The 14,740-nt window shown below is 37.7% G+C and overlaps 1 protein-coding gene across 1 annotated transcript in view; it reads left to right on the forward strand.

The window, feature by feature from the left end:
• The first annotated feature begins 13,182 nt into the window (after positions 1–13,182).
• plek (pleckstrin) overlaps positions 13,183–14,740 on the forward strand; it is a 6,685-nt gene continuing 5,127 nt past the window's right edge. The window contains exon 1 of the mRNA XM_032541817.1: positions 13,183–13,344. Within this exon, the coding sequence (XP_032397708.1) occupies positions 13,303–13,344 (42 nt within the window). The 5' untranslated portion in view covers positions 13,183–13,302. The remainder of the gene's footprint in view (positions 13,345–14,740) is intronic.

Here is a 14,740-nt window from a genome sequence, read left to right on the forward strand (position 1 = left end):
TTAGAAGCCGTACTTGAATCTAAGACATGCATTAAAGCAGCTAATGCTTCTCTACACAAACCAAATGACTAAACTCAACACCAGTATTAAAGCGCATTAATCACTGGGTAGACACTGAAGAAACATTATCATGCAAAGCATGCTACTTCTGGTGAAAATGGTCCTTGAAGTGTCCCTTCCCGATTTTTAGGTAGGTCGGAATCATTCGTCCATAAACACTGAGCTTAATCATAATAATTCAATCAGGTGTTCGGCCAATGACTGCGAAGATATGTTTAATCTAATTAAAATCCATTTGTGGTTGTCTGACAAATCCTTAAGCCAACAGATTTAAGGGATATAGTATTGTTGTTTAAGTACAAACAATAACAATAACAATTTCAGGGGGAATTAGTGCTAAATGGCTCAACAAGCAACACTTGGCCAAAGCACAAATCTCCCAGTAGGCTTTCAATGAATAAAACATGTGGATTATATCAAAGAAACGTCAAGGTTTTTGTCTGTGAGAAAATCACGGGCTTCCTTGTTATGCAGATAAAGATGTCAGATCTGGGTCTTCTTTACTATGCAGTAACATTTCTTCACAGCTTCAATGATTCATAACACTCCACCAGGGATGTACGTCCATCTGACTTTGAAAGAGAGGGAACACTGCTCTGATTTACATGACGGATATTTCTTTTAATGATCATTTTCGTAGCATATTATATTTGAACATATTCACAGTTTTCACAGTCCCACCTCATCTTTTGTAGCATGTGTCCTGTTGGTTCTTATCCTTATTAAAGAATCGAATGCAACCACTGTTTCGTGTTTAATTTCAAACCAGCTTTGATATCTGGTTACCTACACTGAAACAGTATTGGCTTCAAGTTTCCAAATGTCAAAAAAATGAATGCCACCACAGTTAAGTACTTCAATGATCCTGACAGCGCATCATTTTTTATGTGTGGTCTTCCATTTGTTGATATTAGAGAATGAAAGTAGATTCTAAAAATGTTGTCATTTATTCAAATGTAATTAAATATTTATTAAATCTAAAAGATATGCTTTTGACATATTGCTACAGACACAAACATGTTTGTACTAATTGGTTCCATTTACAAATAACCATCCCTCAATTAATTTTCAATACACAAAACAAATCAGGGGCAAGTTGTCATGGACTGCTTGTAATTTTTCATAATTAATAAACATCTTGGACCCTGTGAACATGACACAGATATTGCAGCACAGAAAACAGTTTGACACATTTCAGTACCAAAAGTGAGTGCTCACTGTGTTACGCCTGTAATAAAAATATGCAGCATGCTTTGCCAAAACTCTACCACTGAAAATCTTATATCATTATTGCTAGTTATTCCACAATTTGTCTTCTACTATCAGATGATGAAAAATGTAACCTCCCAGGCAGCCCTCTTATTGGTATGCATGAGGCAGCACACATGTTACGATGGATTTTGGAATGAGGATTAAATCAAACAAGAGCCCGGCCAGTGGAAGGTGGTTGACAATCACTGTGTGTCAATGGCAGGTGGTAGTCAGTCACAAATGTGCCAACTGATTTGGCTCCCCATTGCACATTGTTTACAAGGCAACTGTCAGGACCAGAGAGTGAGGGGTGACAGCCAAAGCATGGAAGAAGTCATGCACCACTTATCCTGTAAATGAGAGACATCAGTGTTCTGCAAGCAGACCATACAGTGGAGAACAAACTTGATTAGTAGCTGATATACAGCAGGAGACTTGTCTTCACTTTTCATTGGGTTTTAGGCCAAGGACCCCTTAGCTGAAAGAGACGGAGCAGGGCCTCACTACCACATGTTTTTAGAAAATGTAGCTGCATCTCAAACTAGGCAGATGGAGGATAATGAATTATTGGATGGACATTATTTATACATCATGTGTCAAACACATGGACAGTGAATCCTTAAGCTTAACTGTATCTTTGGATTGCTGCTATAGCAGCTACTTTACCTCTAACAAGGTTATCATCATTGTTGTTAAAATGTATTTATGAATGTAAAAATGCATTAATAAATATGCCAATGTATTTGTGATAATAATATGTTAGATATGGATTCATGTAAAAATTTTGAAAAAAACAATAATAAATCAATTAGGCCATCAAACAATAATTTGGCTGCCCCCTTTTTTCTTTTTTTATTTCTTTTTTTTTTTACCAGTCAGCAAATAAATCCATGACAAATATATTAATATATGAATGAACAGGCAATACATGAACAATTAATAAATGTTTTATAACACACATAACATAGTGGTAAAAAGAAAAAATGACTAAAGTGTGCTTGTTATTGTTAACAAAGAGCGGGAAATTGGTCGGAGAATCCGTATTACATTCAATTTATTATTTTGTGATGAAAAGAGAGCTGAGCAAGAAGGTAAAGCTCTCGATCTACTGGTCAGTGTTTGTTCCTACCCTCACCTATGATCATGAAGGCTGGGTCATGACCAAAAGAACGAGATCTACAAGCGGCCGAAAATGGGTTTCCTCAGGAGGGTGGCTGGCATCTTGCTTAGAGATAGGGTGATAAGCTCAGTCATCCGAGAGGAGCTCTGAGTAGAGCTGCTAATCCTTCATGTTGAAAGGAGCCAGTTGAGGTGGTTTGGGCATCTGGTAAGGATGCCTCCTGGGCACCTCCCTAAGGAGGTTTTCCAGGCACGTCCAGCTGGGAGGGGGCCTCGGGAAAGACCCAGGACTAAGTGGAGGGATTATGTCTCCAACCTGGCCTGGGAACGCCTCGGGATCTCCCAGTCGGAGTTGGTCAATGTGGCCGGGAAAGGGAAGTTTGGGGTCCCCAGCTGGAGCTGCTGCCCCCGCGACCCGATTCCAGAAAAGTGGATGAAGATGGATGGATGGATGTCCTGTTAACAACTATAACTAACTCCTTGAAGCAATCACAATTGATGTATAAAGTGACAATGAATGATTGACATCACTTCATAAAAATATACAATCATATATCTTCAGTAGTGTTATTAATCAACATTTACAAACAGTTTTAACTGATTTTTACATATGTATCAACAATTTATAAAAATGTGAATTGTTTTCAGTCAGTATGTACCTAATCTCATGTCTGGTTAAAAATAAAGGTATTACAATGTAAAACCCATATCAGGCATGCAGGACACACAAGGAAGTTTTCCAAGGGACAATTGTTCTTTGTAAAGTCAGAGAACCAAAATTATGCTGGTTCCTTTCTGTTTATTAGAGTTTATTTTTTATTTATCGATGAAATCTCTATAGAGCCAAATATAAAGAGGTTGCTGGAGAAGCTAGGGGATTCAAGTTCCTAATAATTCCTAATAATATCCTCTGAGGACAACAACTTGGTTTGCTGCTCCCAGCCAGGCCAAAGCTTTGGCACTGATGAGGGACACGTGTATATGCTGAAATACACTGGAATAACTTATAATGTGAATATAGCAATTGGCAATCGACTCCAAGTACTGGGATCAAACAATAACAACTCTTGCATGTAGGCTGGGGGATGAGGCAGACCTTGATAATCTGCTAAAATTGGACAAATGCATGGAAATCCAAACATTTATGATATGTTTCAATCCAAGGGCTGACCCCTTTTAAGACTGCATGTGATGAAGTACATCATAACAGCCGGAATCCTACAATACTGTGTGCTACTGTCTAATGGTCATAGGTGATCCTTGTCTACTTAAAAAGAAGATATATAAACCCATTCTATTCACAGTCAGGTGGTCATCAATCAAAGGAAGTATGATGTGAATTTGGCCAATCAAAAAGCCAAGTAAGGAGTAAATATGTCATACTCTAAGAACATATTTTACAGTTATTGTACAAGTGGCGTAACAAGCCAACCCCCCCGCTACAGCGTGTGATGACGGGGCAATGTCCATGAGAAGGCTACAATGAATAGGACAGGATGGATCATAGAGACACAGCATGTGAGAAGAGATGACTCGTTCACGCCTTCATCTCCTCCCGACTGGACTACTGCAACTCACTTCTCCTTGGCATCAGCTCTACCAACATCAATAGACTCCAACTGGTCCAGAACGCAGCCACCTGCGTCATCACCCTTTGTTTCAGAAACAAGAAAATGGTTCAAGCTGTTCTGTGACCTGATCCATCCTGGACAAAAGTAAGAGACAAAACCTACCCCAAACCATATCTAATGGAAGGCCAGTATACTGTAAATACAAGAGAGAGACAGAGCTAAAACAAATGAACTTAAATAGACTGAGGGCCAAGCCATTCAGATGTAGACTATTTCCTGTTTTTCCTACTCTGCCTTTTGGCTTCTGAACAAAATCAGACACACAGGCACAGAGTGAGCAATGTCACAGGATCCAATTCCTGAATCTGGACAAAGCTTTAATCTGTGGAGACATTGTCTTCACATGTAATTACACTTTTCAATTGGTCTTTGTTTTATTACTTTAGTTTTATTTTGCATTAAAGAAAATGTACAATACACACTATCATCTAACCTCATAAGCTAGGACAAACCTGACTGACAATACCTTATTATTCCTGAAAATATCTTTAAAATCATATCTCTAATGCTTTCAATCCCAATTACTATTCTGCTTTTGTAATCACTTTTGCATGCTACGAGTTTGAAGTCATTAACCCTGTGGCTTAGGTACATACTGATGCACCAGCAGACCCTAGAAAATAGTCTGTGTGTGTGTGTGTGTGTGTGTGTGTGTGTGTGTGTGTGTGTGTGTGTGTGTGTGTGTTTGTGTGTGTGTGTGTGTGTGTGCCTGCATGCGTGTGTGTATGTGTATGTGTCATGAGCACTATTGTCTCCGGAGAGATTTGATTTATATCCTGCTTTCGGTCTGTTGTTTGGCATCTTCTCACTCCCTGCTACCCTCTGTCCCCAAGAGCAGGAGCGAGCCAGCCCTTCCCATCAAAACATATTATTTCCATGCCAGTGCTCTCACACAGCCACATGTACCCACTTTTGATGAAAACTAGATCATCAACAACAGTAGAGATGTGCTAAAGCCTGTTAATATAGATTCAATTTGTGTGTTAAATATAACATATTAGAGTAGTCTCTATCTGTAAAGAACAAATAGTTCACAGAATCTATTTTTGGGGGTGGTATTTTCATTGTAGAATGTGTAAAGGAAGGACAAATTACTAGCATGTTGTCAATGTCATCTCACTGGGTGCAGATGCTGACTGTGATCTATTTCTTTGTCTCAAACAAAGTAATACCAAAGCCCGAGGCAAATGAATGCACAGCTGGAACAATGATCCATCCTGGCTTTGAGAAAGAGAAAAAAAAGACAATTTGACATTTGTACTATAATGATGTAGGCACAATGGCCCAGCCTGGAGCCACAAGAATGAATGTCAGCATCAATTTCAAGTAGCTAAAGGGGCATAACATGGCAACATCTTCCACAGGTGTTGTCAAAGTGCTACAGATCAAATTAAATTCATGTAAAAGCTGGAAAAATAAAAACAATCTCCAGGGCACTGAGATTGAACAGACAGACATATGGATGGGCCTCACCAGGGCTTTAGTATAATGATGACAAGAAATCACCTCGGTGGCTCTGGGCTGTTACTCAAATCAATACCTTTTAAAAGGTTTAGACAAGGCACTTGAAGTCAATCAAAATCATTGCGCCTCTGCATTTGGTATTACTACTATGTGGCTGTCTCAATAGTCACTAGTTATCCCTATACAGTTTGTAAAGCCATAACCTGGTGTGTGCACTCAATGATCTGCTCCAAAATAATGGGTAGAAAGAGCCAGGGGCTAAGCATGTGTGGGGTGAGGGATAAGAAGACTTATCAGTATGAGAGCATATACTGAAAAAAATCATCAGCATAGTTTTTCCTTAGAACTAAACTCTTAAAAGGAGTTTCTGGCAATGGCACAGAAAGATTAGATATACAAATTATGAGGATAAATAAGTGTGCTTTCTCCTCGAGGCGTTTAACAACACAAGGGTAGTGGGGGTTGTTGCAGCGATATAGTAGAGTCCCCCTGCAGGGCTCACAGCATCATCCGTCTTTTCTGATCCCCAATGAAACTGTATATCCATTAATTTCCTCTTCATTTAATTGGCAGATGGAGGAGCCTCCTACTCCTTCTTGCGAACAAGCCTGCAGGTTTATTAGTCCCACCACAGTGGGCCATCTTCTCCAGCATCTCATTCGTTTCACTTTGTTGTCAATTTAGGCTGTGAACTTGATGTCTTTGCCCTTTATTGCTCATTTTATTTTACACCCCACCAGATGATTAAATTGAGGGGTAATTAGAGAAAAAAATCACTGTGAGGAGGAACATTTTTGTGTGAATTTACAAAATGGTGTTCAGGGCGCCTGGGTAGCTCACTTGGAAGGGTGCATGCCCATATACTGAGGCTCAGTCCTCAACACAGCGGCCACAGGTTTGGTTCCAGGCTGCAGCTCTTTGCTGCATGTCATTCCCCCTCTCTCTCACCTTCTATGTCCAAGCTTTCCTGTAATTAGTTAATTAAAAATATGTACACATAATGATGATCTGGTGTCTGGTGAAGAGTATGTCATATATTTTTGCTCATAGAACTTTTGACACCAAATTAAGGCTACATTGTAAGATGCAAAGTATGTTTTGTTATTTGTTTGGAATTAATCGTCTATTTTACAGTTATTTATTTGTTCCTGTTTGTTTGTGTAATTACTTATGGAATTAAATCAAATTACAACAAAAAAATATCAACACTTTCAACATATCTGTAAAACACCCCTAGATATTCTCCATTGAGAGGAAGAAGATGTAGTTAGAGGATACAATCTGGGATGATTTCTGTAGATATATGGGTACATCTGCTCATTGTGGGCAAAAGGGACTTCATCATGATAACAGTTCACAGCAATGGCAGTCTCATGGCAGTTTGTGGAATCGTCACATTATTTAATCCAATGTTTATGTACAGGTCATGTTCATGTGGTAATTTTTGTGTGCCGATTACGAATTTTGAAATAATATATATCAATGGAAAGCCTATTTCGTCATCACAGAGCGTTTATGGTAGCGAGTAGTATTGAAAAGCCAAAAATCTTGCTGAGGTGCTCCCCACTTTTCACTTTCGTTGTGTTGGTATTCTACGTTCTGGTTGATTTGGGAAACTTACTTTGAGCTAAAACTAACAATCAAATTACATGTATCTGCATTGGAGTAAAATTCTCATTACACAATCGCAAGTAATTTTAATTCCAGAGATAATGTCAGTTTGATTCATGAAAATCTTTCAGATTGTATCTTATCAAAACAATGCTGAACGTCCAGCGCGATGTGTGAACAAACACACAGTAAAGTGTATTAGCTCTTGCATGTCATGTCTTTTTGTACATAGTCCCTGACAACATTGAACAAGACAAAAAATGGCTCAAGGCTCAAATCCATGTTCCTGCTGTGTGTGCCTGTCGTTCATACAGCACGAAATGATAAACCATTGCAGAAGGTCATGTTAGGAAGTGTAGGAGCAAATTGTGAATAGAAGGAGGGAGAGAGATTGAGTGTGCCATGGAAAAGCCATCAACCCCCCCCTCCTCCCATTTTCAGCTCAGTGTACTCTTTAGCAGAATTATTGATGGTACTTGTGAGGTACGGAAGACTAGGATGAAGTTGTCTCAATGCCTAGGCTGCAAAACAAGAGCTATGGCAAGGGCGGGACAGCGGGAGGAACAACACATGCAGTATTTATTGCTGTGTTCAATATAAGGAAAGGGAGGAAGACAAATGGAAGGGATCTTAAAAGTAGAACTCATCCTATACTGCTGTTCATGTACTAGTAGTGGTGGAAGAAATGTGGCCACTTTAGAACAGTGATGGGAATAACAGCGTTGTAAAATAACGGCATTACTAACGGCGTTACTTTTTTCAGTAACGAGTAATCTAATTGATTAGTCTGCCCATCTTAATAATGCTGCTACCGTTACTGCCAAAAAATGTGGCACGTTACTGTAATTGAAGCTGTTCAGACCAACTAAATCTCTGAGCCAAGACTTTTTTTCTTCCTTGGTTAGTGGGCAGTGCACAAGACAAGCGCATAAAAGCTAATGATTGGCTGAGGTTGAGTAAAATCTCATGGTAAGACAATCAGAAGTAGAGTTGGGCGGTGTTCGTAAGCACGCATAGTTGGACACACAAGGAACAACACAAGCGAGTCAGTCAACAAGCGACAGGCATGGCTTGAAAGTATAAACGTCAGGCCACTTACATTATTTGCTCTACAAAGAGCGTACATATTTGTTATTTATTTTTGCTATAGTGCTTAACAAGCGTTATTTAATTTTGCCCAGTTGTGGCCTGTTGAGGAGCAATAAATATCAAAAGTTCCAAAACATCTATGTTGTTATTCATGTCGATCTGCTAGACATAATATCTACGTACATGGCATTAGATTGGAGGCTAGTCTCACTTTGTCCTACAGCGACGTTAAAAGAGTTTAGATTTGTGTATAGTTTCTGTTACTAAATGTATTGCATTAAGTGTCCATTTCATCATAATATTCAGATTTAACAAAAACAATTGAATATGCACATGTATTTTACGTTTTGTTAAAGAGGGGAGGAGGTGGGGTCACATTTGAGCATTTAAAAATGTACTTGAAAGTAACGCATTAGTTACGTTTTGAAGTAACTAGTTACTTTTATAATTTGTAACTGCATATCTAAATTAGTTACTTTTCGGGAGAAGTAACTAGTAACTGTAACTAATTACTTTTTTAAAGTAATTTAATGATAAACATGTTAGCATTCCCACATCCAGCAGATGTAGAACATTTTGAGCATTCCTTTGAAGTTGTGTTTCTGGCCACCTGGTGAATAGAAGTCCTACACTTACTCTCATTTTAGCTCTGTTTTATTCTCCACCAACTCCATTTGGAAATATCTGTCTCTTAATCGCTAGTCGCCAACTTTGTCCGGCAGCGTTCGGTGGGGTTAACAAAGATTTTTCACTGTAAACAGCTGCAGCTATTTCTGAAAACGACGTTGATGAGAGGGCCAAGACTCCCCCACAAAACAAAACACTAAAGTTATGAAACAAAAATGAACAAAGTCAGTAGAGATGAGAGGAACTACAAAGTTGGGTGATCCATTGTTAATAAAGAAATATTGATAATTGACAGTACTCCAATAAATGGCGTCACTACCCCCCTCCTTTGTTTTAGTAATACCACGCTTGAGAATTGAGAAATCAGAAACAAATCAATCAGACACAAGAAATGAAATTGAAAAACTATTGTTTACAAAACACTGAAAGTATTTAGTATAAAGTAAACGGTTTATTGCAAATGGAAAATTTGGTCTGACTTTGTGGTTTTCAGTCAATCTTTGAAGAGAACTTTCACCTTTTACAACAAAGTACAAAACACACTTTTACAGAAAAGAGTGGGAGAAATGTGTGACATGCAACAAATGGTTTTAGAAACAAACTCTACTGACATAAGTACTCCTGGTAGGTGTAGTTCATTGGTCATTTCAGGTGGGAAAATAGATTGTAATATTGAAAGAGAGTGGGTGGGTTTTTATAAAGATGTCTTGTTTCTTCAGTTTTATCATGCTCACACACACAGTTCTTCTCCTCTTCAAGCTCAATGCCAACAGGTCTGTTTCCTCTTCATAGCTTTATGCACCACATGTAGATAAAAAAGCAGCACAGCAGGATGAAGAGGAGAGAGACATTTCAGTAAAATAAACCAAAACAATGTTTTGATTGTGATTCCCTTTCTCTGAGATATGTTGTTATTGCACCTTTATGTCTTCAGTGCAAAGAAGGGTTAAGTGTTTATCTAAGAAGATGTCCTTGGCGACTGCTCTTGGTTAGAATACGAGATCTGGCGCCTTTGTTTTCTCAGTGATATTAATATTCCATAACTCAAGCCCCTTTTCAAACACCACCGCAGAGCGATGACTCTTATGCCCCAAGATTCATTAACAAACTCATAAACACTAGCCACCCCCCACCCCCCATCCCGTCCCTGCAATGATGTTTACTTATAGCATGGGAAAGAGGAAAGCATGAATCCATGCAGAGGCACGGACAGTTTGGTCGTTGTCCCTTTTGATGAGTGCCACGACCAGAGAGAACATCCTTGAGATCCGTGTTTACAGATGTGAGATCATCATCAGAAGTACCTTTGTACAATATGGTCGTATCATAAAATAACTGGTTGATTAAAATGAGGAAGCTATATTTAAAACCTCTTCCCATTTTTGGGACTATGAATACAACATGAATTGCAACAGTGTTTCTCAAATGGAGGTATGCGTATCCCTAGGGGTACTTTGGAGTAATGCAGAGAAAGTCAATTTTGCTAAAGTTGTAATTTAAAAATATGTCATGCACAATTCCTAAAAATAATTATACTATAATAATGAATGAATTCATTTCATTTGAAATGTAGCATTTTAATGTTTTTGTTTAAAAAAGGTTGTTTTGCAGTGAATCTGTCACTGCCGGCGGTACCTCTTTAAATAGACATTTTTTATCTACCAAAAGTTTTTTGCACTGGTCAGGGGGTACTTGGCTTAAAAAAGCAATTCAAAGGGGGTACAATTTTAAAAAATGTTCGAAAAACAATAAGATGCAGTTTACCAATAAAGATGCACATTGACTTTATTTTGGTGTCAACTCTTATGAGGAATTCTCCTATTTTTATCATCACTTTTACTAATCACTTTTTGATCAATCATTGCTAGGGTAACGCCTCAATGCAGTACAGCAAGCTTATTAATCTTTTAATGTGTTTGTGACACCCTCTAGAGGAACATTAACAACATCACAAGAATAACCTTCATTTGGATGTATCGGCAAACTGTATCTTTCAGAACCAATATTGTGCAGAATTAAAGACCTCTGATACAAACGGAACAGAAAGTAAACATTATCTTCACAATATTATACACCATAGGTGTTCAACACCTGTAAGTTGCTTCATATTGGTGAATTGGGAGAATCGAAATAACAGTACAGTTAAAACAGTAAAACATGTTTTATTATATTATGTAGTTTGTTGTATTACATAATTTTCAGTGTGAGTTAAAAAGTAAAAGCTATACATACAAATCTGTAATATATGTATTGATTTAAACAGAATCTTCCAAAATAAGTCAAACCTGTACCCTTGCATTCCGTCCCCTACATGACCAGCCAGTGGTTCATCCACCCCACTCATTTCTTTGTTGGAACTCAAAGTTTTCCACTGACGCAAACAGCTAGGCCACCATGTTCATGACAACTGACTCCTCAGATATGAAGACTTCCTTTCTTGTCATGAAATGACAACAGTTTGTGAAACAACACCCTGTGACTCATTCTGATAAGGAGTGAGTGAATTCTGTTTCCACCAAAGCTGAGTGACAGTCCAACAAGTCTAATAGCTTTTTAGAGTTAGGACTACAACTGCGCAACTAAGAAAGCATCTCCATCATTATGACTAATCAGTACATACTGTCTTATGTAGTGTATGTTGTATGTATTTGTGTGAGTGGTCTAAAGACATGAGATCTGGTCACACATACTTTGGGCAAGTATCTAACAGGAGAACGTTCACATTTTTAGATCACATGAAAAATCACACTTTTATCAACAGTCAGAGTCAGGATTTATATTAAAAATTGGAAAAAGTTCATTAAAGCTGTACCTGTAATTCAGAACATGAATTTGGCAGTAAACAACTCACTATATAAGTATATAGTGGAGTAAAAGCATCTGGAGCAGAGAATGAAGTCACACTCCCACTGAGTGTTGTAATCAGAGATCAGATCAGATAAGAGCGCTGTTTGACGAATTGGGGAACAGTCTGTGGAGGCTATCCCAGAATACTTTTTTTTCTGAATACTGAGTACAGTTCCATTAAATGTCACACTTCATATGTGTGCATGTTGATAGATAGATATTCATAGATACCTTAGAATTGATTGTGCTCTTTGTTTTTTCTGAAATAAATTTTATTATCATACTATATTTAGTATTTGGGCACATGGGACAAGTAGTTGTTCTTTAACCATGACAAAATACAGTAAGTATTTTTGTATATATAGCATGATAAGAACAACTCACTTTTCAGCCAAACTTTTTGACAGATTTAAAATTCCATCAGACTTGAACACTTCCACCTAAAGGACATCTAAACTTTCTGTTGCAGGCACGGATGGGCTAATACATAAATACAACTGTAGGCTACATCTTGTTGATATAGGTTAATGGGTTAGTAAATTAATAAGACTGTAGCCCACAGTTCATTCAGCCTGTCCACTATTCAATACAAGTGCAACACCCTTTACATTTAGCAATCAAGAAAAGAAGAAGCTTCCAAAAATAGGCCTTCCTGTAGTCTGACTCAGTTCAGCCGATGTGATGTACCCATAGCTAAATCAGGCACTCATAATTATTCATACTCTAGCTAAATATAGAGTTGGGATGGATACTATGGGTCAATGGTTTTTTGTGTACTTATGACAGAAGTACAGTTTATTTCTGGTGCTTTTCAAAAACACTCAGGGCTAGTCATCTTCTACAGAAATGTAAAAAGTATACCATTAGACAAAATGTAAAAAGTACAGCAGAAATGTGAAATTTGAAAGACAACCACAAAAAAAAAAACACAGATCACAGTATGGGCATGGGCAAGGAAAGTATATCAGTATAGCAGCTTGAGACAATAACAAAGAGTTATATTTGCCGTATATACAGCAGGAAAAAGCCATACATTTAACATAGGAAACAGCAGGACAAAAAGTTTAATTTAAAGGTGGATACATTTGGGACAAAACAAATTCGTTTTACTGTAACCGCAGAGCTGTCCAAGACCAAAACGGAACTGTCAAGCTACCTCTTTAAATATTTGTAGATAACTGTTTCTTCTGTGTTTCATCTGTTGTTGTTTTTTAACTGTTTTTAAACATTTTTTGTATAAAGCACTTTGAATTGCCCTGTTGCTGAGTGGGTGTATGTGCTATACAACAATAAACAAGCAACAATAAAGCTGCCTTGCCTTGTCTTGCCTAGATAGATGTGAGACATCAGCAGAGAAGTAGCTGTAACTAATAATACCACATAGAAGAGGAAGCTGGTTGACCAATCATCACTACACACCCAGAAGCACAACTTCCTGCTTGTGTGTGTCTGTGTGTGTTTGTGGTTTTGACAAAGAGACAAAGAGAGAGAGAGCGAGAGAGAGAGAGAGAGAGAGAGAAAGAGAGAGATGGGTAAGATTTTTTCTTAACTGTCACTAAAACATTGACACAAGTTGCAGCTGACCACAGCAAAGACCAGGGTCATGGAGCCACAGCAGATCAGAGAGGGATACTTGGTAAAGAAGGTAAGAATAACTACAAAAAAATACTATCCACTTCCGATACAGAGTCTTACTCTGGAGATAAATTAACAGAATTCACAACTTCTGCGTATGTAGAGGTTTAGCATTGTAGCAACAAACTCTACCTGTTGGTAGTCAAAATTAGATTTAAACAAGGATGCAAATTGACATCTACATTAAAAAAGACTGATTTAAAAGTAGTGAAATTACAATACAAGTGTATGTTAAAGGATGCCAAATGGCAAAACGTAGAAGACTTAAGAGACGTTTGATAAGTACCACTTTTTAGTTTCTGAACCAGGAGGAAACTACTGCAGTGGCAAGGAACTGTCACAGTTAATGCAAGTTTAAAGTTAGCCCAGATACTGTCACATAAATGAATACATTTGAACATCTAAACATCTTGAGAAAGTCTGGACTGTAAAAAAAAAAAACAGCTTCGGTAAAGAGGAATAAGTTTCTAAGTCAAACCATGCCTACTGTATAGAACAAGGTTTGCCTGTCACTTATAAGTTGCTGCACAATACACAACAACGCACTCACACTTCTGTTCTACAGTTGCAACAAGTCTAGTTCCTGCTTTTGTCCAGAACCCAGAGTAAAACATGATGTGTGTTTTGTAGGTTGTGTTTTAGCATTTATCCAACATGAAAAAAGAATTTACACTTAGAGATTACCATGAGCTGAAATAAACTGTCTTTTTGCAATATGCCATGAAGATACTATATACAATCCCTAAATACACTACACAACAAACTGCTTTAAAAACAGTAGCCCGACATAATGTATAAACGTGTTCACTCATCCAGTACTGAAAACCAAAACTCACATGCTTTACCGTACTTTCCACACACCTATGATGCCAATGAAAGATGTTTTAATGAAATGCTTTTGTGTGTTCCGTTCTTACTTAGTTAACATTTGGTTTTATCAATCAGACATAACTATATCATCCTGTGTGTTCTTTTAATTTTATCCTATATCATGGAGCACTTTGTAAACTGTTGTTTGATGTGCATGACAGTAACAAAATCCTTACTGATTATCTTTCTCTTTTGATGTTGATTGAGATATCATGACAGAATTGATTTTATCTTGTGGATAATGTGATGACACTATGGGTGTTATAAATAGCCACAGCTGTGCATAATAGTCAGATGTCTAAGACATTAAGAAAACCTTCTTCATGGGCAGTGGTAATGTCACACAGTTGATTAATGTGCCGTCTAATGTATGTCCATCCATGACTAACTACTCCTGCTGCCGTAAATCCTTGCTAGAGCACCAAATGTATAATAATCCACAAATTAATATGTTCCCTAAACTCTTGTTTAAGCGTTGTTTGTACAAACTACAGTGCCAGGCTTATTTTAGCAACTTAAATATATATATATATATA

The sequence above is a fragment of the Etheostoma spectabile genome, chromosome 17, assembly GCF_008692095.1.
Source record: "Etheostoma spectabile isolate EspeVRDwgs_2016 chromosome 17, UIUC_Espe_1.0, whole genome shotgun sequence".
NCBI lineage: Eukaryota > Metazoa > Chordata > Actinopteri > Perciformes > Percidae > Etheostoma > Etheostoma spectabile.